This window comes from Actinia tenebrosa, unplaced genomic scaffold (genome assembly GCF_029948245.1).
Source record: "Actinia tenebrosa isolate PJP-AT-01 unplaced genomic scaffold, QUT_ActTen_1.0 PGA_scaffold0__85_contigs__length_37466705, whole genome shotgun sequence".
Taxonomy (NCBI): Eukaryota; Metazoa; Cnidaria; class Anthozoa; order Actiniaria; family Actiniidae; genus Actinia; species Actinia tenebrosa.
In genome coordinates, this window is record NW_028292569.1 from 7090885 (window position 1) to 7117293 (window position 26409).

The window sequence follows — 26409 nt, forward strand, 5'->3', positions numbered from 1 at the left end:
TGATAATGCTTCCGCTTCCGCTTCCGCTTCCGCTTCCGCTTCCGTCGCTAGTGAAAACCAGGCCTAAAATGTACGAAGCATAGAGTGGCGGGGGCTACGTTTTAAAATAATTAGCCTTGGTGTTACACATATTGTTCCAACTATCAAAACATTTAATTGGGTTTTCAATATGCTTCTCATTAAAAAGCTTAAAGTCATATTAAAATATGCCCTGACAGCTGTACAGTCTATAATTTTTGCAATAGTTGCCCCCTCGGCATCCCATAATGTCTTAATTACAACAATAGAATTCAAGATGGCCGTCGTATTGATAAAAAGGCAAGAGATTATGAACTAGTTCATTTTCTGTTGTAAAAAAGGTCTATAGGCAACATTAGAAACGAGTGAAGGACTAGGAACGACTATATAGATGATTTAACAGATCAAAAACAGTTTACCGTGTTTGATACTCTGATCAAAACACGCGGGATGTTGGGAGAACACGAGAGGAGAGTAGGAAACCACGACGCGTAGCGGAGTGGTTTCCAGCTTCTCGAGTGTTCTCCCAACATCCCAAGTGTTTTGATCAGAGTATCAAACACAGAAAACTGTTTTTGATTTGTTTTATAAAATAACAAACGCGCGAAAAGATCGAAAAGATCGAAAAAAAGCAAAGTCTAAGTAAATTCTCCCTACGTGCCGTCTTATTCAAACTGACCAATGAGCGCGCGCGATAGATTAAAAATGACGATAGCGTGTTTTGATACTCTCATCAAACATGGTTTTCGACCAATCCTAGCGCGCGTAGTATCCCAATTATTTTATAAATTAATAATTAATCTTATTTTAAAATATGTCCATGACGAGAAAGAGCACATCAAAATTAACAGGTTTCTGTAGTTTTGCTTCGATTGGCTAAGTAATAGCTAAATTATAAGCAATCAAAAACATTACAAAGAAATGTATGTTTGCTAGGGACAAACGTCCCGAGTAACCTTACATTTTTTTGTAATTTTTGAGATATTTGAGAGGTTGCAACACGAAAAGTATAAAAACCCAAAATTCTGAAACTCCAGAAATTCACTAAGGCTGCTTTCATAATGTATGGCAGAGGGGGGCAGGTGAAAATTTGAAATGTGCAGAATAATTCTTAACACCCCCATTAAAGTTATGCAAAAAAATACGATCCCCCTAAGCAAGGCTTGTAGCTTCTTCCAAAAATTGTGCATCCCTCACATTTTTCTGAAAAAAATTTGCCCATCCCCCCTTTTTTCTACCAAAATGTTCCCGATCCCCCCTCAATTTCACCTGCCCTCCCCTGTCACGCATTATGAACGCAGCCTAATTTCGATGTCCTCTTTCTTGCTATGGTGTTTATTTTGTAACTAGGTTAAATCTAAAAACTCGTTTCTAGTCCTCAACTCGTTTCTAAAGTGTCCAATATTAACATTCAGGTTCTTCTGATGAATGGTGTTTCTTGGTGTACTTAGGGTTCGTTGGTCCATCCGTAACAGTAAACAGTTGATAAATGTTACCAAGGTCTGGTGGTTGGCGTGCAAATATCACTCGTATATCTGTGTGGAGGTAGATTTTGCCCGACTTGGAGCTGGCAAACCTACAAATGTAGAAGTAACAGATTTAGTTTATTATTATTATCATCATCATCATCATTATTATTATTATTATTATTATTATTATTATTATATAGATATTTTTGCTACATGAATACAGAATATTGCGGGTATGAATAGTCTAAGCAAATATCTGCATGACTGATTTTACAAAGATGTATACAAATTTAACAATTGTACAGACGTTTCACAATCTCACAGTTCTGTGAAATAACCTATTTCTGACACTTTCCTACAATTTTTAGTCCTTCAGTGAGGCCTATTATTATTATTATCATTATTGTTATTATTATTATTTTAATATTATCATTCAATATTTTAACAGGAACATCTAATTTAACACAAGTTAACTTAAATAGAGTCCTGTACAAAATAAATATAATTACTAAGTAAATAAACACTACATTAATTTAAAGAAAGAGTATTGCTTACTATCAATCACGTGACTTTTTGGAGCTGACTGGTGGGCAATTAATATGTAACTAGTGATTTTTAAGTCAAAACAGGTCAAAATAAATCCTCAAAGTATCCTAATATTTCTACGACCTTGAAGACCCTCCAAGCTTACGAATTTTAATTCGCCTTTTCGGCGTTAGCTTGAATTGTGTTACGGTCATCAAAATTTCGGACATTGTTCTCGGATTCCCATACAAATTCACTGACTTTAAAGAGAAAATTTAGGTAGATTTCTTTAGTTAGCTCTCTTAACAGCAGTAAGAAAAGCTTCAATCAAGCTAGAAAAATGATTTCTTACTTGTATTAGAGAACTAACTTACCAAATCAAGTAAATAGTTCATTTAAAGCCAAATTTGTACGGAAATTCCAGAATAATGTTCGAACGTTTTGGTGATCGTAACACAAGTCAAAACAATTTTATACCACGTGACGGCTTGCGCCGAAAAGATGAATTGCTCCCCAGTCAACACACAGATATTACCGGAAGTGACGTGCATTGATAGTAAAGCATACATGCTGTCACGTGACTTGGCCACTGATTGCTATAGAAACGCCCAAAACCTTACTGATTGAAGGAAATGAGTAAGGAAGCAGTGTTACAAAAGAAAAATATGGTAAGAAAAATACGGATACTTCCAGTTTCGAGTTCTCTGTTGCTCAAGGTTAGCCTCGATTTTGTGTAGAATTTTCATGTGTACCAGGAAAGGTCCGTGGAATTTTAAAGTGTTCGCCAGTATTGTTGAAGTTGTGCATTCTTTACTTGATCGTTGATATTTTTGGATATTTTGATACTAAAACGAGGCTAACCCTGAGTAACCCGCTGTTTACTGAAAAAAATTTTTTTCTGTACCTTAAGTGAAGCAAATAATGTAGATTCTGTTGGACCTTCAAATGAATGAAAAGAAATACCGTTATCTATCATGCATCATCATTTATTCATTTTTGTCAATTCTGATATTTTATGGAAAAAGCAAAAATCTTTTCTATTTCAGACTATGTGTCACATCTATGGTGCAACGCGGTCGACATATTCTCATCTATGGTGCAATGTTTTCCCCATATCAGACCATGTGTCATTCCCTTGAGGATTATTTCTTTCTTTACTAGGGATGCTTTTCAGCTATGGTGCAATGTTTTCCCATTTCAGACCATGTGTCATTCCCTTGAGGATTATTTCTTTCTTTACTAGGAATGCTTTTCAGCTATGGTGCAATGTTTTCCCCATATCAGACCATGTGGCATTCCCTTGAGTATTATTTCTTTCTTTACTAGGAATGCTTTTCAGCTATGGTGCAATGTTTTCCCTTTTCAGACCATATGTCATTTCCTTGAGCATTATATTTTTCTTTCCTAGCAATTGCTTTTCAGCTATAGCGCTATCTTTTCCTATTTCAGACCATGCGTCATTCCCTTGAGTATTATTTCTTTCTTCAGACTCATGTCTTACCTCGTTCTTTACTTCATTGCCTTTTAAAGCAGAATAGGTCTTTTGTCTGAGGAAGGTCTGAGATCTTGGTGGCATGTCCGAACAATCATACAACACTACGAACATCTTCACTACAGTCATGTTAGGATTAAATACTGTCTGTAGAGACAAGTAAGGAATGCGATCAGAACTTTTATTCAGGGTTGTGCGGCATATATGACATTTTGGCGTTTAGGGACAGTTCATCTTTTACGAGCATGGGAGGGGAGGGTGGGGAGGAGGTAAATGTGATCGATGTGCCGTCTTAATTCATCTTTCGTTGTATTCTCTTGTGGCGAGCTGTTAATCGTCGAAGTAGGCCAAAAAACCCCAGTATTTGTTAAACAAACGCAATATGATAGAACTCACCAATTGAATTGTTCCTTTCTTAGGCACGTGATATCCCCTTCGTCCAATAGGATCGTCCTTCAAACTGATATAGCCCTGCAAGAACGAGGTTTGCAAAATCAATTATAAAATGACGGTTACAAATCTCGCTTTCTTATATTTGTTGGCGGCTCATGCTTTATGACAGCTTCATTCATATCCAATAATAGAGTGATTTTCCGATAAACCCGTGAAATAAATGTTAGCATAAGAATCATTAATACAAACTAGTACGAGTTTTTATAAACTTAATGCATATTGTACATTTAAACAATATTTCATTACGATACATAATAACAGCTATTGTAATTCTTATTTCATAAAAGAATTTAAAAAAACTTTCTTGCTGGGCTGTGTGGAGTTTTAAAACACTTGGTGACTGGCAGAACACTAGAGAGTTTGAGTGTTGACCAGTGGCGGATCTAGGAGTAGTAGCGAAGGGGTCCGCTGCACCCGTTTCCCCCCCCCCCCCCCCCTTTTTTTTTTTTCCTTTCGTTTTTTGTGAGGTATGAATTTTTGGATATCAAGAAAAATATCTTCTGTAGAATTTAATTAACAAGATTACAGAAGTTTTGGGTCGTGGCCTGTTGTCATAGCTTGTTTTGGCGTCGTACGTCGTACGAACAGCACTCATATAGTGAAAGCAAAGAAGTGGGAAAATCTGGACCCCGGTTTGAAAAATCCTGTATCCGCCACTGTTGATAAGCCCTCATTACATGTCGTGCTTCTCGAAACACTTCTCTCGTGTTCCACCAATCCCTGCGAGCTTTATAGTTGTACACGAAAGGCACGCACTTTTCTCACGGCATCAGTAAAGCAAATTCTTTAGCAATTGAACCGGTTAAGCTGGTTATATATGCCTTCCTATCTTACCATATAAGGGGATGGTGCGTCATCATCTGAGAGCCTATAAAAACAAGAGATGATTGGAAGCTTGACATGACGTGGGCAAAATGATCCACTTGCACTAAGCTCCGCTACAAATCCCTGAAGACAAAGAAACACTGATGTCTTTAGCTTCGGCTTATAAATGTTTTCCTATTCTCCCTAACTGTGCAGACTGACCAATCAGATAACAGTCAATTAGAGAGAGATTGAACTGATAACAGTGTTAGCCAATCAGGTTATCACGTTCTCACGCTCTTATTATATTGATGTGCTATCTGATTGGCCGGTTAAAAAATATTGAACTCAATGTCCCAATATGATTGGTTAATCATACTAATCTATTATAGTAGTCCCAGTTGGAGTATCCGCACAGTAATAATTAATTAGCACGGAGCAGTATAAATTAACTTCATACACGTCTTGTTGTACTTATTGCGTAACATCGTTCGGAGCTTTTGATGCCGAATTTTGCCCCTTGCCCTCCCCCCCCCCCCCCCCCCCTCACCTCAGAAGATTTCTAAGACGGCATTCTCTAACGGTGGAAGAAGGGACAAGAGTGCGTGACACTGTCAACCTTGTCTAGAGCAAAGTTACTTGCGTCACTTGCGCTTTCTAATCACCAAGAGGATGGAAGCTGTTTTTTAAAGACAGCATTCTCTAACGGTGGAAGAAAGGAAGAGATTGCGTGATAAATTTGAGCTTGTCTAGAACAAAGTTACTTGCGTTACACGAGTTTTCTAACAACCAAAAAAGATTTTTAAGACGGTATCCCCAAAGGGTGGAAAAACGTAAAAGTGTGGCGCTGTTCGCGCAGACCGTTGCGTGACGAGACCATGAGTGACTCACCTCTACAGTACCAACAGGTTCCATTCTCCCATTTAAAACAGATTCCTGAAAAAATTTAAAAAATTATTCCTAAAAAATTTTGTCACGCAACGAAACTCTTGACGAATTATAATCACGAACCTCGAAATTAACCAGAAGGCTTTGCGTTGTTGATGCAGGCGCACTTCTGCTTAGTAGTTTGGATAGTTCACGGTAGTCGACTTTGTTTGATAAACCGCTGGAAGGTATTAGAAGAAATATTACGTTTGCTATCGACCAATTTATTAGTATGAAAACTTCATCATTATCATCATGTATCATCATCATCACAACCATTCATTAACATGTATCCTCATCATGTATCATCATCATGTATCATCATCATCATCATGTATCATCACAACCATTCATTAACATGTATCCTCATCATGTATCATCATCATGTATCATCATCATCATCATGTATCATCACAACCATTCATTAACATGTATCCTCATCATGTATCATCATCATGTATCATCATCATGTATCATCATCATGTATCATCATGTACCACCATCATGTATCATCATCATCATGTATCATCATCATGTATCATCATGTATCATCATCATGTATCATCATCATGTATCATCATCATGTATCATCATCATGTATCATCATCATCATGCATCATTATCATCATGTATCATCATCATCATCATCATGTACCACCATCATGTATCATCATCATCATGTATCATCATCATCATCATGTATCACCATCATCATGTATCACCATCATGTATCACCATCATGTATCATCATCATGTATCATCATCATGTATCATCATCATGTATCATCATCATGTATCATCATCATCATGTATTATCATCATGCATCATCATCATGTATCATCATGTATCATCATCATGTATCATCATCATCATGTATCATCATCATCATGTATCATCATGTATCATCATCATGTATCATCATCATCATGTATCATCATGTATCATCATAATGTATCATCACCATCATGTATCATCATCATGTATCATCATCATGTATCATCATGTATCATCTTCATGTACCATCATCATGTATCATCATCATGTATTATCATCATGCATCATCATCATGTATCATCATGTATCATCATCATGTATCATCATCATGTATCATCATGTATCATCATCATGTATCATCATCATCATGTATTATCATCATCTATCAACATCATTATCATCATGTATCATCATCATCATGTATCGTCACAAGGGGAACCCGGCTATATTTTGACAGTTGCTTCTTTTAGAAAAGTAGCTTAGCTCTTTATGGGTTTCCTGTGGTTTATGATCGATTCCCACAAAAAGCAAAGTTACTTTTCTAAAATAACCAATCAAAATGTAGTTGGGTTTCCTGTGGTCTTCATCATCACTATCATGTATCATCACCATCATCATATGTCATTATCTTCATCAAATATCTCTCTTTCGCGTTCACAGCTAACATCATCCATTTCTAACTTACTTTGAAAAATCTGTTGTGTCTTCGCATAGTTCGTTTGTTGATCTTCGTAAAGGTGCCTGATGGAGACCAAAGAATAACGAATTGTCATTATATTGATATGAAATCTTGTCATACATTAGCCAAAGAAACTGGAGAGGGGAAAGTATAGCAGAGCAGAGCAGAGCAGAGCAGAGCAGAGCAGAGCAGAGCAGAGCAGAGCAGAGCAGAGCAGAGCAGAGCAGAGCAGAGCAGAGCAGAGCAGAGCAGAGCAGAGCAGAGCAGAGCAGAGCAGAGCAGAGCAGAGCAGAGCAGAGCAGAGCAGAGCAGAGCAGAGCAGAGCAGAGCAGAGCAGAGCAGAGCAGAGCAGAGCAGAGCAGAGTAGAGTAGAGCAGAGCAGAGCAGAGCAGACGAATGGAGACAAGCGGAGTGGAATGGAGAGGAAAGGAGAAAACGCAAACATTTTACGCACCGGACTTGATGAAACAGGTAACCCAGTCTTGGGATTGAATACAGGTTCTGTGCATGCGCTGAATGGTAGTTGAACTGACCGCCTGTAAGTGCAGTCTCTGTTTACAGGTTGTCTGATAGCATGGATATCAACGTCACTGGAATTGGAAGTCGTTCCTTGCCTTGTCGGCGATTGTTTAGCTTTATTACAAACTCTATCTTCTGCTGTGTTTCTAGATGCCTGAAAATACAAATGAACTAGTTACTAGCACCAGGATTCCTTCCACATAGCTTTTTCATGGATTTAGGCCCTGGCCAATCGAGGTAACAAGTTTCCAGAAACATGTTTCCCGCGCACATGTTCCCCGATGACTCCAAGTTTAGCCACATGCGAAACATTGCTACGTGCAACAAATTTTGCTTCCAAGACGCTAAAATGTTTCTGCTGTGCGGCAGAAACATTTCATGCTTCCAAGACGCATGGAAACAATGTTTCCCCGTTTAGCCACGAAATTCAACATTCTAAAAGTTCCACGTTACTTAGTAACGCTAGCTCTGTGCGCATGCGCTTACCGATATTGAGTAAACATGTTTCCCGATGTTTCCTGACAGTTTTGCCACCTTTGGAAACATTTAAGAAAACATGTTTCTGGAAATATGTTTCCTCGTTTAGCCAGGGCCTTACGGTTTTGTACAAAACTATATACTTCACGTGGACAGCACGTGGATTGCACGTGGACATCACGTGTATGCATGACAGCTAATCAAATATCAACCACGTGTGCTGAAATTTAGATCCGATAGAAGTGTGCCATTCAATAATGTATATTGATATAGACCGTATTCTCAAGTTTGTCTGTGCATCCAATCTTGACGGGCCACAAAACTGAAAAACGCAAATTCAGTAAAATTGAGAAGCCAGTTTTACATTTAAAGAGAATAGTCGATTTTATGAATTGTTATCGAAAAATCTCCTAGAAATGTATGAAAATTCTCATTATAAAGCTCATGTTCTGGTATCGTGGCCCGTCAAGTTCATTAAATTTGGATCGCGCAACCTTGAGAAAAAGGTCTATCTTTGTTATGAGCGGACGCCATTTCCGGTCCCCTTAAAAATCCGAACGAGGTTTCTGTGTATAGACAATGGACTTCTTCAACGACAAGGCGGCCATCTTGGTTTGCAAGGCATTATGGAGCATCCAGGGGATGTGTGTGTGTGGGGGGGGGATATAGCTTTGTTACAGTAATGAAGTCGATTGATATTAATAGCTCACCATAAGAGAATACAAAAAAAGATAAATTAAGATGGCACATAAATCACCTTGGCACATAAAAGGAAGACAAACACACGAAACTATATATTTTTTCTGTTATCTTTGTTTTGTTTTGCCTTCAGGCAAGACGGACGCTGTATCGCCGAAGTAGTTCATTTGCTCCATATTTGCTGTAGTCGCTGTTTGTACCTTACCCAGGGGTTCATAGATTAATTATTCTCGCTCGGCGTTTGCTAAGTAAAACGTCAGTGGATGGCCCTTTTTTACGCGGCAGCCATGTTGACTGGAAAAATAGATTTTTCGGCTTAGCCTCGCATTCAAGCGCTACAGGATGAGGTTACTCGGGGTTAAACAAAGGATTGTATTCTTATGGGAATAGACCCCTTGCAGTACGTCGGAGTGCAGCTCAAATAGACCTCTTTAGCTTCGTTGTTTGTTGTGCACATTGCAGACCATATGATGCCACTCTTGGGAGTTGGTTTTTTCTAGTGTAAATATTTTAACATGTTCGTCATAAAAGAATAATTCTCAAGGGAATTTCATGTGATCTGGAATGGGCAATTTGCATACGAAGGTTAATGGGTCTATTGGAGGACTTAACAAGAGGTTTCCAATTCTCAGGAGATTGAAATTCTTTTGTTTTGTCCTCCAAATTGAGCTGCTTTGACGTCACATGCAAGGGATCTATAAACATGGCGCAGTGCGATCAAATTCCATTCGAGGCCGTTAAGGTTTTTTTGAAAATCCGCTCTGACCTTCTAAAGTGAATTATAAAATAGCTGTTATGAATGTCGCGTTCTGATTGGTTTGGAGCGCGTGCTTTATGAGAGCACATTGCACGCGCGCGCACTTTCCGTTGCGTCATTCCTATCTATCATTATAATTTGTATTTTATAAGAGAAATGAAAAACTTGCTTGCTTTGCTGTGTGCAGTCATAAAGCACTTGGGGATTGGCAAAACACTCGAGAATGTCCAGAAGCACTCCGCTACGCGTCGTGCTTCTCCTAACACTTCTGTTCTGCTAACCCCCGCGTGCTTTATGACAGCACACAGCATACGCGCGCGCGTTTTCTATTTCTTCAGCACAAACGATGTACCAAAATAATCCCCCCACCCCCTCCCACCAAAAAACAACAAAATTACCTCTTTTTGTATTGGTTCTCTGTTACGAAGACTCTCCACTCGAACTCCTCTATCACTCAGACTTCTACATTTTCTCTGCAGAACCATCTTTGCCACCTCACGTGACGTCCTCTTCTCCTTTTCTCTCGCACCAGAGACATCTGTTTTCATTTCCGCAGTACATTCTTTACTTGCTTCTTTTAACAACGCACTCAAACCTGAAATCCGTTGTTCGCTCTGGTACGCATGCGTATTGACATTCCGGTCTATATTCGCAATATCTCTTCCAAGTTTCTTTATTCTTTCACTCAAATTAGAAATTCCATTCGAAGTTCCATTTGAATCCATAATTGGTTCATAATTTGAAGGCGTCGCGCCTAAATTCAAAAATTCACTATCTTTTCCGATTTGCGATTCTTCTTGAAGATTTTCCGTCGACTTACAAGGTTTCAAATCACAACTTGTCGCTAATTTTAAAAACTCTTTTTCTAAATTGATAGCTTTGTCGCTTCTCCGTGATGTGCAAGTAGAAGATTTTGCTTGACTTTCCGAAAACAAAGTCTCTGTTTCCTTTTCTTTGCAAACGAAAACTTGACCATTTCCAGCTTCGTTCAAACAAGCTCTCTTCCAATCTCCATCGCTCTCTAATTTTAAAAAATCCTTTCCTAAATTGATAGTTTTGTAGCTTCTTTGTCTCGTTTGACTGTCCGAAGACAAGACCTCTGTTGCTTTTTCTTTGGCGACAAAAACTTGACCATTTTCAGCTTTGTTCAAACAAGTTCTTTTCCGTAATGGCGACCTGGTGTCACTAAACCACGAAGAAGAAGAAGAAGAAGATGGTTCGCTTCTCAATAAACTAAAATCGCTGGAATTATTACAAAATATTTCTTCGACGACTTGTGATTCTTTCAACAGTTCCTGTATGCTACATCGTGGTAAGGATTTGACTTGAACTTGAAGTGAATATGGACTTGGTAAACTTGCTAAAGAGAAGACATGTTCTGTTGGTTCGCGGGAAAATGTATAGGATTGATGTTCGGCTTGTTCGTTTATCCTAGCGAGTCAGAAAAGGATAAAATTAGGGTTACTTTTTGAAAGGTTGTAAGTAGAGTTGATTGTTGGTTTCTTTGGTTTGAAGTGTTGGGAGCCCTTCCCTCCCCTTGTTCATTCAGTTCCCTCCCCTCCCCTACTTCATACATACTTCCCCTCCCCTAGTTCATTCACGTCCCTCCTTTGCCCTTACTTCATTCACATCCCTCCCCTTCCCTCTTCCCACTTTATTCACACCCTTCCCCACCCCTCTCCCTACTTCATTCACACCCCTCCCTTGCCCTTACTTCATTCACACCCCTGCTCTGCCCTTACTTCATTCACATCTCTCCCCTCCCCTCCTCTTCCCACTTCCTTCACACCCTTCCCCACCCCTCTCCCTACTTCATTCACACCCCTCCCTTGCCCTTACTTTATTCACACCCCTCCCCTTCCCTCTTCCTACTTTATTCCCACCTTTCCCAACCCTCTTCCCTACTTCTTCACACCCCTCCCCTCCCATTCTCTTCCCTACCAGTCAGATACATGATATTTACCTATATTTGATCTCATAAGGTAATATGCCTTTGCTGCTACTCAGCCATGCACTCAGCTGTGAGAAATGTAAATGAGACCTAACAGCTTGTAGCAGTTGACTACCACTGCTTGTTGGACCACAGGCACTACAAAGAAAAGAATTAGCTCAGTTGTTACAGTGCAACTACTATAACCGGGGCCACTTAGACAGCGAGAACTAATGGAATTGTAGAATAAAAACAATACATTCCCACTTAGGGTAGTGGAGCCAATCAGAAACCAGCCGAAAGCAATATCCTTTCAACACATATATTTTCATTCCCGCAAGAAAATGATGATTGCTATCTAGTTGTTTACATGTAACATCAGGGTCAAATTACTGTTCTCGTGCATTCTAGGTTTCTAATTGGCTCCCCTAATCAAAATTTGAATGCATTGTATTAATTCTACATTTTAATTGGTTCTCTTGTCTAACCGGTCTAAGTGGACCCGGTTACAGTAGTTGGACTGTAAGAGTGTCAGTCTTGTTGGCATGTGCAACAAGTCTTGACAAAGTTGAATTACTTTTTTTTATTATATAATTACCAATGAAATATCTATTTTTCTCTATTTCGAAAAATTGATATCTTCACACGTGAAAATAACACCATTGCGATGGCTATTCAAAAATACACAGAAAGAATTGCCTGAAAAAGCCAAAACATACTTCATTGATAATTATATAATAAACAGAATATTACATGGGCGCTTGGAGATACGCAATTTATCTTCTCGTGTTGAAAATCTCTCACTCGTTCGCTGCGCTCACTTGTGAGAGATCTTTTCAACACTCGAAGATAAATTTCGTATCTCTGCGCGCCCATGTAATATCCTCTATATATGTTACCAAGGATGCGTTTCAGCTATGGTGCAATGCTTTCTCATTCCAGACCATGTGTTATTCCCTTGAGTATTATTTCTTTCTCTACTAGGAATGCTTTTCAGCTATGGTGCAATGTTTTCCCATTTCAGACAATGTGTCATTCCCTTGAGTATTATTTCTTTCTCTACTAGGAAAGCCTTTCAGCTATGGTGCAATGTTTTCTCATTTCAGACCATGTGTCATTCCCTTGAGTATTATTTCTTTCTCTACTAGAAATGCTTTTCAGCCATGGTACAAATATAATAAACTAATCATTAACTTACTAACCTACAAACTATTTTCACAGTCCATTGTTCAAGAAGTAGAAGATGATCAGTCTGTTCATTTAGTTTCACAAGAACATCTATCACCAGGGGATGAGTGCTTTGCCAGTGAGCCTCCATGATTTGTGTCCATGTTCGGGCTTCTTTACACTTGAAAATATAAGACAAATTCATCATTATTATCATCATTATGTTCATTATCATCAATATATGGATTTTGCACCCTCATTTGCTGGTGCCTGTATTACAGCTTTGGCTGCCTGTGGTTAGATGGCAGAACAATGATGTCCCTTTGCTCTTCGGAATAGTCCCCTTCACAGTTCTCGGAGCCATCTTGAAAGGTAGCCGTGCCTTTGAATCGAAGCGAGATGAACAGTGAGCTTGCAATGATAGAGACATACGAATAATTGTCCAAGGTGTTAAAAAAGGTCTCTATCAATGCAAGCTCACCATTCCTCTCGTTTCGATGCAAAGACACGGCTACCTTTCGAGATGGCACCACAAAGGGGACTATTGGATTCTTTCTTGTTTAAAATGATTGCACTATTTCTGTCATGTATGTAGCGTGGTTGCTGTCACGTGATAGGGCAAAACCTTTATCAGGTATCACAATCATCATCATCATCATCACCATGTATCACTGCCATCATCGTCATGTATCATCTGACATCATCATCATGTATCAACATCATGTATCATCATCATGTATCATCATCATGTATCACAATCATCATCATCATCATCACCATGTATCACTGCCATCATCATCATGTATCATCTGACATCATCATCATGTATCAACATCAGGGTTCGTGCTACATTCTCGTTACAAAATTCTAGAACTTTTTAAGCACTTTTCAAGCACAAGAATTCGATTTTCAAGGACAAAGTTTTTTGTATTAGAATGTGGTTTTAAACACTGATTCAATGTTGAAGTGCAGCTAATTCAGCCGGGGCCACTAGCTAAGATAAAAAATGAGCATGACACGCAACCAACCAGTAAACAGGCAACCAGAAACTCTTCAATCAATTTTAATCGTTATTTATTTCAAAAGGTAAGTTAGAAATAACATTAAGTTTGTACTAAATTCAAGGAGTATTCCAGGAGTTTTGGCATTTTTCCCTATTTTCAAGGGCTTTTCAAGCGCCCTTAAAAACGTGTTTTCAATTCAAGGACTTTTCAAGGATTTCAAGGAGTAGCACAAACCCTGCATCATGTATCATCATCATCATGTATCATCACCATCACCATCACCATCATCACTATAGATATCATCATTACCTCTTCATTCTTGTCATCACAGGTGTGACACACCTTCCCCTTAGAAGTGCCGCAATGATGCCCTTCTATCCGTCCTCTGTCAGACTGCTGTGGCATGCGGCCCTCCAGGACAAGCATACCGACATGAACAAAGAACTCCTTTGAATGTAACTCACACTCCATTTCTTCTACATCTGCTGTCTGGACTGTTATGAAAATAAAAAGATAATCGTACGTAGTATAAGATGAGTGGCCATGGAGAATGTAGAATTTGGGAACCAAGGGTTGTGCAGAGGTAGTGTACTCCACTCCGGTAGGCTTTTTAATAGCGCAGACGAAGACAAAGGGGAAATTCGGACAAACAAACTTACAAGTTTACTTTCAGCAGATAATTTTCACAGCCGATCGCAGTTGATCTTAGTTTACATGGGTTATTATTGTAACTTCAAGTAAAAATAATAAAATCAGTTCGTATAATCCTCGTAGCGGTTAATCAGAATGCAATGTTTGTCCGAATCTTTAAGCTATTTTTAGAATCAGTGCGCTGCGCTATTACCCTGGCATCTCGGGATCAACCCCAAGACTTGGCATCACAAGTGATATGGATGCACAGGGGTTACAGTATATGTGAGTGTCATTTGGGCTAAAATAAGTGTGTGATACTGTACGTGAAAATAGTAAAAATGTAGAGTGTGATTCATGAATTCCAGGTTTGCTGTGATGCAATATTCTTCTCTTAAATTGTGCCTGACTCGTGGATGACTAATTCGATTTTGTGAAAGCTTAAAATTCAGGTAAAAATTGTGATTTGTTAATGAGCCTCAAAATTATGTATATGATGTGTGAATCTAAAAATCTACTAGCTTTAGATGTTATATCACAGCGTGGGACAATCACAACAGAGCTAGGCTCCAAACTAAGTGAAAGCCCAAAGATCCAATTAGAATTTAGAAGTTGGTTTTTGAGGAGGGAGGAAAACCGGAGAACTCGAAGAAAAACCCTCGAATCACAGGAAAGAACCAACATTCTTTTGTGTCTATTTGACTATTACGCATTTTTTTTCACACATTAAATGCCTTCACTCTGATGGTAGTTAAAGTAGTTAGTAAATTATTATCAGAGTAAATGGTTTGATCCCAGGTGTTGGAGTTTGTCGTGAAATGTGATAATCCAGGTAAGTGTAGTCTTGAGAAAGACTGTTGTTGTAGTGTGGTGACTGACGTTTCGACAACCTGAGCGGAAGTCATCTTCAGAGTCCAGTGAGAAAATTAAAAATAATATTATCATTTAATACCAAGTTATAATAACAATTATTGCCTTAATACTCATGATTAAATGTTAAATTTAAAGATGGATATTCACATGTTTTGTGTCAATCTTATTGAATAAAATCATGTTTCCAACATGGAAGTTAAATATTTGCGACTACCCCACCGTGACAACCTGCATGCTTTATGTGCACGTTAAATTTAACCATGACACTTTAATATCTGACGTACAAACTCAAACATTCACAAACATTCTAAATTCAAATCCTAATATTCTCTACTTAATCTTCTTAATCACAAAGTCTTTGTAAAACGTTAAAAACAAGAAATATCAAGAGACATTTATTATGAATATTTCGCGCAAATAAAAAGCTCAAAGTCCACACATACAACAAAAGGTAATTTTTTGGCACACATAATGGTTCTCGATACTACTTCAACAGAATTCAAAATTTCCCTCAAAAACAGCAATTTTAAGCTATATATTTGCCACTGATTTACCTTAGCTTCATTTTCTTAAAGAGTTATTTCCATTCGTCTCAAAAAAAATTTATATTCTTGGTAATCTCTTTGGCCATGATTACAAATGTCAGGTTTTCATATACTTAGTCAAGTCACGAATTGATAAAGAATTTACAGAGAATTATTGACTCTTAAAACCAAATTTAGAGTTATATGTCATCGTTGAACAATTATTTACTACAAAGAGAAGTTATTTAGATAAAAAAGATGGCTTAAAGGCAAAGAAAAGGAAAGAAATTCCACCGACATGTTTAGTCAACTAGTTTCTATTCAAGTCGCCATTATGCATGCCATTAGCTTGGTATCTTACATTATATATGAGCTTTAAAACTCCTAAAACCCTTTATTCACAATACCATAAATACAAGATTCGATCTTTAAAAAAAGAAAGATAAATTAGGGACAAGCTCAAGAGATATTTCACTTGAGAGTAAACACAAATTGAGATTTAAATTCAAAGAATTTAGGTTTTCTCTCTCGAAATTTGAAAACAAAATCCTTCGTTAAATGGTAAAATCTTTAGTATCTATTTGATAAATGATAATCTAGAACTTATGCTTTTAAATTATAAGTAAAACAGAGGAAAATAATTAAAGAAAAAGAGTAAAATATCTCAATAAAAACAACTTGCCCTTATGTTTTCAATATTCAACTCAAGATCTTAGTACAAAAAATATTCAAAAAAATACTGATTTACCTTCCAACGGCTTCATTATCCGCCAGATACAATAAAGGACCTTAGAGAAGAGAATGAGGTTGATATCTTAGTGTTTTCTGTAAAAAAAGATGCATTTTTAGGAGCTTTTTTCGGCTGATCTCAAGAAATTCAGTTGATTTCCCGAACTTTTTTGTCGCTATTTGGAGCCAAGCAAAACATTTGGCGAATCCTAGCCATTTGATTGGTCGAAATTACTTCATTAATTTTAATGAGTAATTATTATCACGTGCCGGAAGTGAAATTCTACAGTCTTATTTCCGAATGGATCTCAATCCACAGGGATCCCGAGCTGGTAAAACTATCGCCGGAATTTTCTTCGTAGAAAAGGCCAGATGCAACACAGGCTAATAACTCTCTACGAAGTTATCTTTTTCACTTTATATAGATTGTTTTCAAATTTTTAAAACAGGTGTTACGTCATAAATACGTGAATTGCAATCAATATTTAGATCTTATTAACCGAGCGGGAGGTCTGTACGGGATAATCTTGACCGAGGTCGGAATGTACAGACCGAGCGCAGCGAGGTCGGTACCCGACCGAGGTCAAGATCGTCCCGTACAGACCGACCAAGCCATCAAGGCGTCTAGCTGATACAGGCAGTGATCTTCAGGGTTTTTACACTTCTCAGTAACAGTCAATCGTCTCCTGGCCAGACGCACCGGGATCGTACGAAGCAGCTCGTATGCCTCGGATTCTTCTCGGCGTATTTCCTCAATCAATCAATCTATCTATCTATCAATCTTCTATCTTGCTATCGTGTAAAATATGTTGAACGTTTGTAGAATGGTTACGCTCGGCTTTTTGACCAATAGAGTGCATGATGCCCATGAGGCCTTCCTCGTTCGGAGGCACTCCCTCGAAAATTGCCAAGCCGTATTTCCTCACAAGTCGTTAAACCAAGTGCGGAACGTTTCCTTCCTCTCCGAATACTTGTAAATGGAAAACTTGGAGTTGGCATCCCAAAGAGTGATGTCAGGCTTCTTGCACAGATCTTTATTGATATTGCGGTCTAGAGCACGAAGCCAAGAAGCGTTGAAAGTACCAAGATGGTCTCCCCATTGAACAAGAATATCCTCGCTTCCCTTCTCATATTCTGCACGAACCAAAGGGGATTCTTTACGGATAAAGTCAATGTACTCATGTCGTTTATAAATCAAGGAGCCAGCATTGAATATGATGGGGTCGTGCACAGTACTTCGAAGCCAGATATTTGGGAAATTGCTCTGCTTAACGTTGCCAGTTTATTGATAACGGGTCCTTGCAGTGAGACAAAGCTGTCACGCGGAAGGGAGCTCGTAACATTGCTGCCATTTTATTTTTTAAGTGGGTAGGAAAACTTATTTGCTGGCAACCTGAAGACAGAAACAGTACATTGATTTCAAGAAATGAAATACAAGTCGTATTAATGCAAGCTTTGCGACAGCTCTGAGCCACAGGGAACCCAATTGCCCAAACATAATAAGCAGTAAATCTAAACATGACTCTAAGTCCTGCCAAGTGATGCAATTATAGACTTCTCATTTATACTAAAAGTTTGTCGGCAATTGCACGACATTTAGGGAAGAAAACAAAGCTTAAATCGTGAGTGTACGCCAAAAAAGACAAATCCTGAACTGCACTCATCAGATAAACAGGCTTAACTTCAATAGACTATCGACACTTTCAGCTTCAAAAATAGTTGAATGTTTAGCGCTTGGAGTGGAATGTCCAACTGAGCATGATGATCAGTTAGCCATGAAACTCTTTCGTACACCACTGGCGTTCAAAGTGCAGCCAAAGAGTCGAAACAACGAAGTTATTTTTGATAAGCAATATACAATGTCTGTTCTATGTGATCGAAGTGAGGTCAGAATAAGTGCTCTCCATCATGAACTGTGCATAACCTTTCATGGTCTAACCCCAAACAACAAAATTTTTGTCTCGCATTAATAGGGAATTTCGATTGAAATAATATGTTTTTAAATTAGTGATACGCGTTCATGTCTTGTAAATTTTAAACGCGCTTGCTATATGTCTATCCGATCTTACAGATTTATTTTATTATTTTTATTATTCAATCTCTGATTTTTGTTTTTTGCTTTTTTTTAAATCCAAGTTATTCTTTGCTTTCACCTACATGATCGAAAATTTTCTCAGGATTTTACAGTCAAACTACCTCAAGCGTGAACACGTAGGGGTCATTAATGACTTTATTTTTGGATTCTTGATTTCATTATTCGATTCGAACATTCATTAATGAAAACGAATCTTCAATATTCAAAAAATAATAATAATTTGAAAATTCGGTTAGCTTGGCTTGTAGGCTCTTGTTTATAGCGCAAACGAGAAGGTACATACTCCTTGCACAAAAAGTTGTTTTTGCATTTCAGTTGCATATATGCTTGGCTATTGTATATGCCAGAGCAGCAGTAAGTGTGACTCGCGATTGACGTCGTATATTTGCGGGTTTAACCCGCGGAATTCCGAACGCGTCCGCATTTTAACAATTTCCGCGTCCGCATTTTAACAATTTCTCATTAATTTCCAAATTTCCCGAAATTGACGTGCAATAGCGCACTTACACTTACTGCTGCTGAAATTAGTAATATTTAAAAAATACTTCTAACAGTGCTTTTGATACACTAGTATATAGACGAAAACTAACTAAAAAACTAACGATTTGAGGAGAGAAAAAGGATGTTAACAGTGCTTTTGATACACTAGTATATAGACGAAAACTAACTAAAAGAGGAGAGAAAAAGGATGCTAAAACTAACTAAGAGAGGAGAGAAAAAGGATGTTAAAAACTAACTAAAAGAGGAGAGAAAAGGGATCCAAACAGTGCCTAAATAACACCTTAGATATAATGGACAACATTCCAAAGATCAAGAATAAAACTGTTAGGCGTCTCAGGACGCGCGTTTTAAACAATCTAGATTGTGATTTCGCCTTTACGACTTACGCAGAAGGCGAATTAGAATACATAATGGACGAAGAAAGAGCAGAACATATTCTAAACCTTATGCCGGAAGGCGACTATCGTTTGGAGTTAACTTTCATAAAGTATTCTGACGGAGAATGGCACATCGAAAAAGGACGTAGACCAATAAAGGCCAGCGGTAAGAAATCCTTGTTCATCTTGAACGAAGATACGCCGCCAGGAGCGCTAATAGGAATCGACAGCCTCTTCTATGAGGTTGCTTACCCTGTCTCCGTGGTCATTTATGCTGCGTACCTTTTAAGAGAGCCTAATCCAAAGAAGCTACAACCAATGCGACATCCTGGAAACTGTGTGGCCAAATTGGTCCGCGAATTCTTCAAAGATGCCGCAAAATATTTTGTTGGATATACGATGCATGAATGTAAAAAGTTCGCCAATGATTTCTGTGTGATTTGTCTAAGATTCAAAGTTAATATACCCAAGCCCAAGGGTTTCTGGTGTTGTGGTAAGAAAATGCAAATAGAAGACGACACGTCAGCACAGTGTTACGAGTGTGGTAAGAATATTCGTAATGCCGTACCAAATGCTACCAAAGAGCAATATTACGCCAATGGAGGTCGTACGAAGACCCCATACAAAAGAATAAAATACTTTAGAGACTGGATGAGTCATATCCAAGGTTATCGACCGGTATATTTAGACGATGAAGTAAGGCAGAAAATCATAGACCACTTAGAAGAGCCAACCCCACAAAGTCTACGGAAGACATTGAAAAAATTAAAACTAGGGAAATATTACAAAGCTATTCCCTATCTTTTGTCTGAAATTACCGGTAAGTCTATTCCCGAGGTTTCTGATATGACAAAAGCCGAGTGGATGTTTTGTCGTCTGGATAAGGATATTCCTTATTACCCTGACGTAATCTACGAAATATTTTACGAAATAGACCCCAACCACCCGCTGTTAGAATGGATTCCGAGAAGATGAAATGTGCAGCCGAAATCCCCCAACGCTCTTTTCGAAGCAGATGTTTACTGAGCGAGCTTTCTTTGTAGCTCTTCTTTTGCCTCCTGGTAGATCTTTTTGCGAGATTCCTCGGAAAGATCTTTTACGACTGTTTTTTTATTGCCAGACTTTAACTCCGCGTATTTCTTTTCCTCCGCGAGGATCAAAGAAAACTCCACGTCGTTGATTTTGCGGTCCCGCAAAGCCTGAGACACTAAGTCGGCGATGGTGTTAGCCTTTGCTTTTGCTAGGGCTATATGAGTGTCGTGCTTAGATATCTTACCGGACAATTGCTTCATGATGCCTGTCGTAACAGCGGAAACAATGCCGCAGATGGCTCCAACGCTGGCCAAAGGAACGCCAACGACTATTCCAGGTCCGGTGAGTGAGGTAGCAACGCCAGTCCCTGTTAACGCCACGGACATGGAGCCGGAAGTTATTACGATTTTATGTAGTATGCTTCGGGCCCTAGCATACTTTTTCCTGACCTCCTCATAGTGTTTCGTTTGCCCTTCCAAGTAAGCCAGGATTAAATTTGCTTTATTGAGCCTGAAGTTTTCAGCGCTTAATTCGTTAGGTTCGTTAGGAAGTTCAGGATAAAGTGGAGGTGCTGATGGTATAACATCCATTATATACTAATGTACGACGCTTTTGGGAATAACATAGAGGAGCAGCCACATCACGACAACCGGGATTACTGGAACTGGAGAGCATTTAGGAAGATGTTTCCGCATGCAGACCCTAGTAAGTTCGAAAGAAGACCCGACGGTATTTATTACCAAGGCTCCAGAATGTACAGCAATTAGAAGAGTGTATCGTTTGTCACTGCCTCGACAACCATGTTTCGACTACCTTTTTTTGCGTTCCAAAAGATACCAATCCGTGTTCCAAAAGAGTGTATGCGTGTTCCAAAAGAGTGTATGCGTGTTCCCAAAAGAGTGTATGCGTGTTCCAAAAGATACCAATCCGTGTTCCAAAAGATGTGCAGCCGTGTCCCAAAAGATGTGCAGCCGTGTTCCAAAAGATACCAATCCGTGTTCCAAAAGATACCAATCCGTGTTCCAAAAGATACCAATCCGTGTTCCAAAAGAGTGTATGCGTGTTCCCAAAAGAGTGTATGCGTGTTCCAAAAGATACCAATCCGTGTCCCCAAAAGAGTGTATGCGTGTTCCAAAAAGATGTGCGTTGGTTTGCGCAAAGAGTTTTGGATCTCTACTTATTTTTATTGTTGTTTGTTAACAATCAACAATAAATACTTAGAAGAGTGTATGGATTGTCAGCACCTCGACAACCATGTTTCGACTACCTTTTTTTGGTGTCCCCAAAAGATGTGCAATCCGCGTCCCCAAAGATGTGCAACCTTTTTTGCGTCCCCAAAGATGCCTGGGACGCTTCCCAAAAGATGGGAGAGGAACGATCCGTTCCCCCAAAAGATGTGCGTTGTCCAACGAAGGCCACATTCGTCGTATTTGCTTCTCCCCCTATATATAGAGATGGACTCCCAAAAGACTATTTCGACTACATTGCAAGAGATGGGCATACGCGCAAAGAGTAGGCTGCTAGCACATTTGCTGCTGGACAATGCCCACGACGGAAACCTGCTGCCGGACATATCCAAATGCGACTATTTGCGTGGAAACGAAGGCCCTACAAGTTTGCAGCCGCTGCATGGGCTGCCTCCTTTTGTAGACGACGTGTTTGTGTATGGATTCGCCGCAGAACAAGATTTGTATGGGCGGGTGTGTAGAAATGCGAAGGCAATAGTATCCAAAATATCCATTGCGGCCACGGAAGCGTTTGGGGTATTCCTGCCGACCAGCATGGCGCACACATGCAGGAAAGGCAACATAGTAGACCGCGTCTCCCATTTGTCCAACAAGTGGAACAGCCTGCACGGCGAACACGCAGCCACCTTCGTAGCCAAAGTAGACACCTCCGAATTGCCCATAGAAGTCGTAGACAAAAGCATTGCCAAGTTCGCTAGGCTATTGGATGCGCACGGATATGGAATCTATTCCGTCGACTACACGCAGGATTTCTCTGGTACTTTGGACCGCAAGAGCTTGGTGCGCCGACTGCGGCAAATGGGCTACAAAGAACAAGGAGAAGTTGGTTGGCGCGAAGGCACCATACTGGACAATACGCACCAAGTAGGCAACCACGTTTGCACTTGGGTGGAAAAGGGCAAACGAACGAAAATATACAACAAAATAGTATCCAACTTCGAAGCCGGAGAAGTGCAAAACCCAGTAGGAGCAAAGCTGGCCGAGTACGTGGATTGCCCCAACGACCATTTGCGTAGGACATTCCTACATCCCGACGTGCAGAAAAGAGGATGTACGCGCGTGGAAATATCCATCTACAGCAGGGATTTCTCCAAAGAACACACCAATGCTATCGTGGAAACCATAGCGCCGCTAGAAGACATATTCGTAGTACAGCCGCCAAAGAACATGTGGTTGGCACTCGCGGAACACTTGGACAGATGCTTGTGTATTTGCTGCGAGGAAACAAAAGAAATATTCCTAGCTTGGTACTGCCACGCAGGAACGGGTAGGATAGCCGGCGTGCGAGTGCGGGGCAACGACAAATGGGAGCAATGTGTACTTTGGACCATAGCAGAGTTTGGTCTGCGCAGATGCCCCATATTTCGCATAGACGTAGGAGAATTGGATCCGGTGGAAATACTACCGCTGCGCTGCTACACCAAAGATGCCCCTACGGTGCTAGCGGAGTCCAAGTTCCCTACGCGCGTGCATGCAAACGCACCTACAATAGCCGACTTCCTGCCTGCAACCGAACACGTGGAGTGGATATGGCGTACGAAGAAGGCACAAAGGATCGGAGTAGAAAAGAGTCCCTTCGGCATTTTGGAAGTGCCTACGGACCGCAGGATCTCCTTCCTATCCAAAAGAAAACGACAGCAGCGTTTGGAAGACATCCAAGACGATTTGGAAGGCGACGAGTGGGTAGAAGCCACGAAAAGATACCACGCAGAACTGCAGGAGCAGCGGCAGAATATCCTGCGGCAAAAAGAAGAAGACAGGCGAAAGATAGAAGAAGAGTTGGAAAAGCACAAAAAGCTGTTGGATAGGACTCGCCGGCGCAGCAGCAAGCTGTGCGAGTTGCTGTTCGAAACACATACGAAGGTACACCGCATGCAAGAAATACCCCCGGGCGACTACAAAATACTAGGATACGCAGTGCCAAAGAACAAAGACCCCGATTGGCCCGCCAAAGGACACCGCGTAGTCCTACGCAGCGGCAAGGAAGCGTCGGTGGCTTGGGCTACGACTGCGATGTTGGATGCATTCGTGGCGGGAAAGTTCGAAGACGGCGGCTACGTGCACACCGCCATACCTGGGGAAGAAGTATTGCTAAAGTGGCAGAACAACGCAGCCACGATCTTTGTACCCGAAGGCCCTGGTTTGGACACCTACCACGAATTGGCGGCAAAGATAGACTATGCAATGCCCAAAAATCCATCCAGACTACTGGAAGTTCCGGCGCCACCAAACAAAGAATGCGTGCAGGCTGCTACGCATGCAGCCGGGCGAATACCAATGTTGGCGCTATGCAAAAACCACCTACAGGGGCAAAGAAAGGACCATTCTGTTCCTGTCCAGCCGATGCTCCGAGTGCGTACTGGAGGGCTGCACGGCGGAACATGCAACCACGCCCGTCTGGGGACACTTCTTGGAGGCGCAAAAAATAGACTGGGCGCAACCGCCGCCGATATATTGCAAAATAGGCAGGGAAAAGACCACTGCCAACAAAAGAAAGGATAGAATAGTGCACGTCTCCGCAAAGGGTGTCGATCTGGTAGACGCCCTTTCTACTCCATCTCCGGAATCTTAGAAGGCCTCTGTGGCCGTTCGGAAGGCCCCGGACGTTCGTAGTACACAACCTTTTCCACTGGTTGCTGCATGCGCGCCCAAAGCAATGCTCCAATGCCAAAGATGGCAAATACTATATTCCCGGCTATTTGCCAGTCTATTTTCGTGGATATCTCCTCTACTTCGTCCTCTAGGTTTTCCTCGCTGTAGTAGCCATCCTCGTCGCTACCAGGTGGTTGTATCTTGGACGACAGCTCCGCACGAAGCTTTTCTAGATCGTCCACGCGGTCTAGCAATTCTTTTTTTGTGGTTGCAAGTTCGGCCAGCAATTCCTCCTTTGCTTTTCCTAGGTCGTCCAAAACAATGGCAAAGGAATCCTGCACTTCTAGAAAATGCTTCTGCAAATCTGTCGTAGGTGGCGTTTCTGGAATTGCAGGCGTCGCATTGTTTTCCTGCTCTATCCTGCGTATTTTGGGAATACCCACACCATACTTCTTGGCTACCTTTTGTAGTCCCATTCCATTCTTCCTGTCTTCCAAAAGGTTTGCAATCTCCTCTTTGGATAGCATCTTGGCTGTAGCCATATATGTAGGCGGACACAAGTTTGGCTATATGGTATTCCATGGACCCATATGGTAGATACCTGTTTGTCCACAAATATAGCATGTATCTGTACATAGCCATAGGCATAGCTGGATACATGCTAGGAAAACAGCGCACGATAGAAATCCTTTTGGATGTGGTAGGTGGCTTGTACAGAGCGCAGGAGACAATAGGCAACATTCGAATTCCGGGCTACGTAGCTGCACCATTGCGCGTGGCCCTACAAAGAAGGTAGAAAGGGGCATCCATTCTCTTCGGGCATTTTTGCAGACCTTCTCCAAAAGGGGTCTTAGTATTTATTGTTGATTGTTAACAAACAACAATAAAAATAAGTAGAGATCCAAAACTCTTTGCGCAAACCAACGCACATCTTTTTGGAACACGCATACACTCTTTTGGGGACACGGATTGGTATCTTTTGGAACACGCATACACTCTTTTGGGAACACGCATACACTCTTTTGGAACACGGATTGGTATCTTTTGGAACACGGATTGGTATCTTTTGGAACACGGATTGGTATCTTTTGGAACACGGATTGGTATCTTTTGGAACACGGCTGCACATCTTTTGGGACACGGCTGCACATCTTTTGGAACACGGATTGGTATCTTTTGGAACACGCATACACTCTTTTGGGAACACGCATACACTCTTTTGGAACACGCATACACTCTTTTGGAACACGGATTGGTATCTTTTGGAACGCAAAAAAAGGTAGTCGAAACATGGTTGTCGAGGCAGTGACAAACGATACACTCTTCTAAACTCCAAACGATAGTCGCCTTCCGGCATAAGGTTTAGAATATGTTCTGCTCTTTCTTCGTCCATTATGTATTCTAATTCGCCTTCTGCGTAAGTCGTAAAGGCGAAATCACAATCTAGATTGTTTAAAACGCGCGTCCTGAGACGCCTAACAGTTTTATTCTTGATCTTTGGAATGTTGTCCATTATATCTAAGGTGTTATTTAGGCACTGTTTGGATCCCTTTTCTCTCCTCTTTTAGTTAGTTTTTAACATCCTTTTTCTCTCCTCTCTTAGTTAGTTTTAGCATCCTTTTTCTCTCCTCTTTTAGTTAGTTTTCGTCTATATACTAGTGTATCAAAAGCACTGTTAACATCCTTTTTCTCTCCTCAAATCGTTAGTTTTTTAGTTAGTTTTCGTCTATATACTAGTGTATCAAAAGCACTGTTAGAAGTATTTTTTAAATATTACTAATTTCAGCAGCAGTAAGTGTAAGTGCGCTATTGCACGTCAATTTCGGGAAATTTGGAAATTAATGAGAAATTGTTAAAATGCGGACGCGGAAATTGTTAAAATGCGGACGCGTTCGGAATTCCGCGGGTTAAACCCGCAAATATACGACGTCAATCGCGAGTCACACTTACTGCTGCTGCCAGGCTTTGAAGATTCGTTTTCGTTTTGACATTATAGACATCTACGTCCGTTCCATGCTGTATATATATAAAAAAACATTGTAGTTTGTCCAACGAAGCAATAGTCACTAGGGAGGTAGAACAATGAATGTGGGATCTGTGCATTTTATAGCATC

The 26409-nt window shown here is 40.2% G+C and overlaps 1 protein-coding gene and 1 pseudogene across 1 annotated transcript; both read right to left on the minus strand.

The window, feature by feature from the left end:
- Window positions 1-131: 131 nt before the first annotated feature.
- On the minus strand, window positions 132-16629 carry LOC116308641 (atos homolog protein A). The gene is made up of 14 exons (XM_089028062.1): window positions 16471-16629; window positions 14005-14189; window positions 12727-12872; window positions 11558-11683; window positions 9993-11025; window positions 7597-7815; window positions 7149-7204; window positions 5773-5869; window positions 5653-5697; window positions 4792-4905; window positions 3901-3975; window positions 3514-3651; window positions 2917-2951; window positions 132-1594 (listed from the first exon to the last, which is right to left on the minus strand). The coding sequence occupies exons 1-14, from the start codon at window positions 16484-16486 to the stop codon at window positions 1423-1425; spliced, it is 2457 nt and encodes an 818-aa protein (XP_088884188.1). The 5' UTR covers window positions 16487-16629; the 3' UTR covers window positions 132-1422.
- A 302-nt stretch (window positions 16630-16931) lies between these two features.
- On the minus strand, window positions 16932-17803 carry LOC116308913 (uncharacterized; annotated as a pseudogene).
- Between the last annotated feature and the right edge of the window lie 8606 nt (window positions 17804-26409).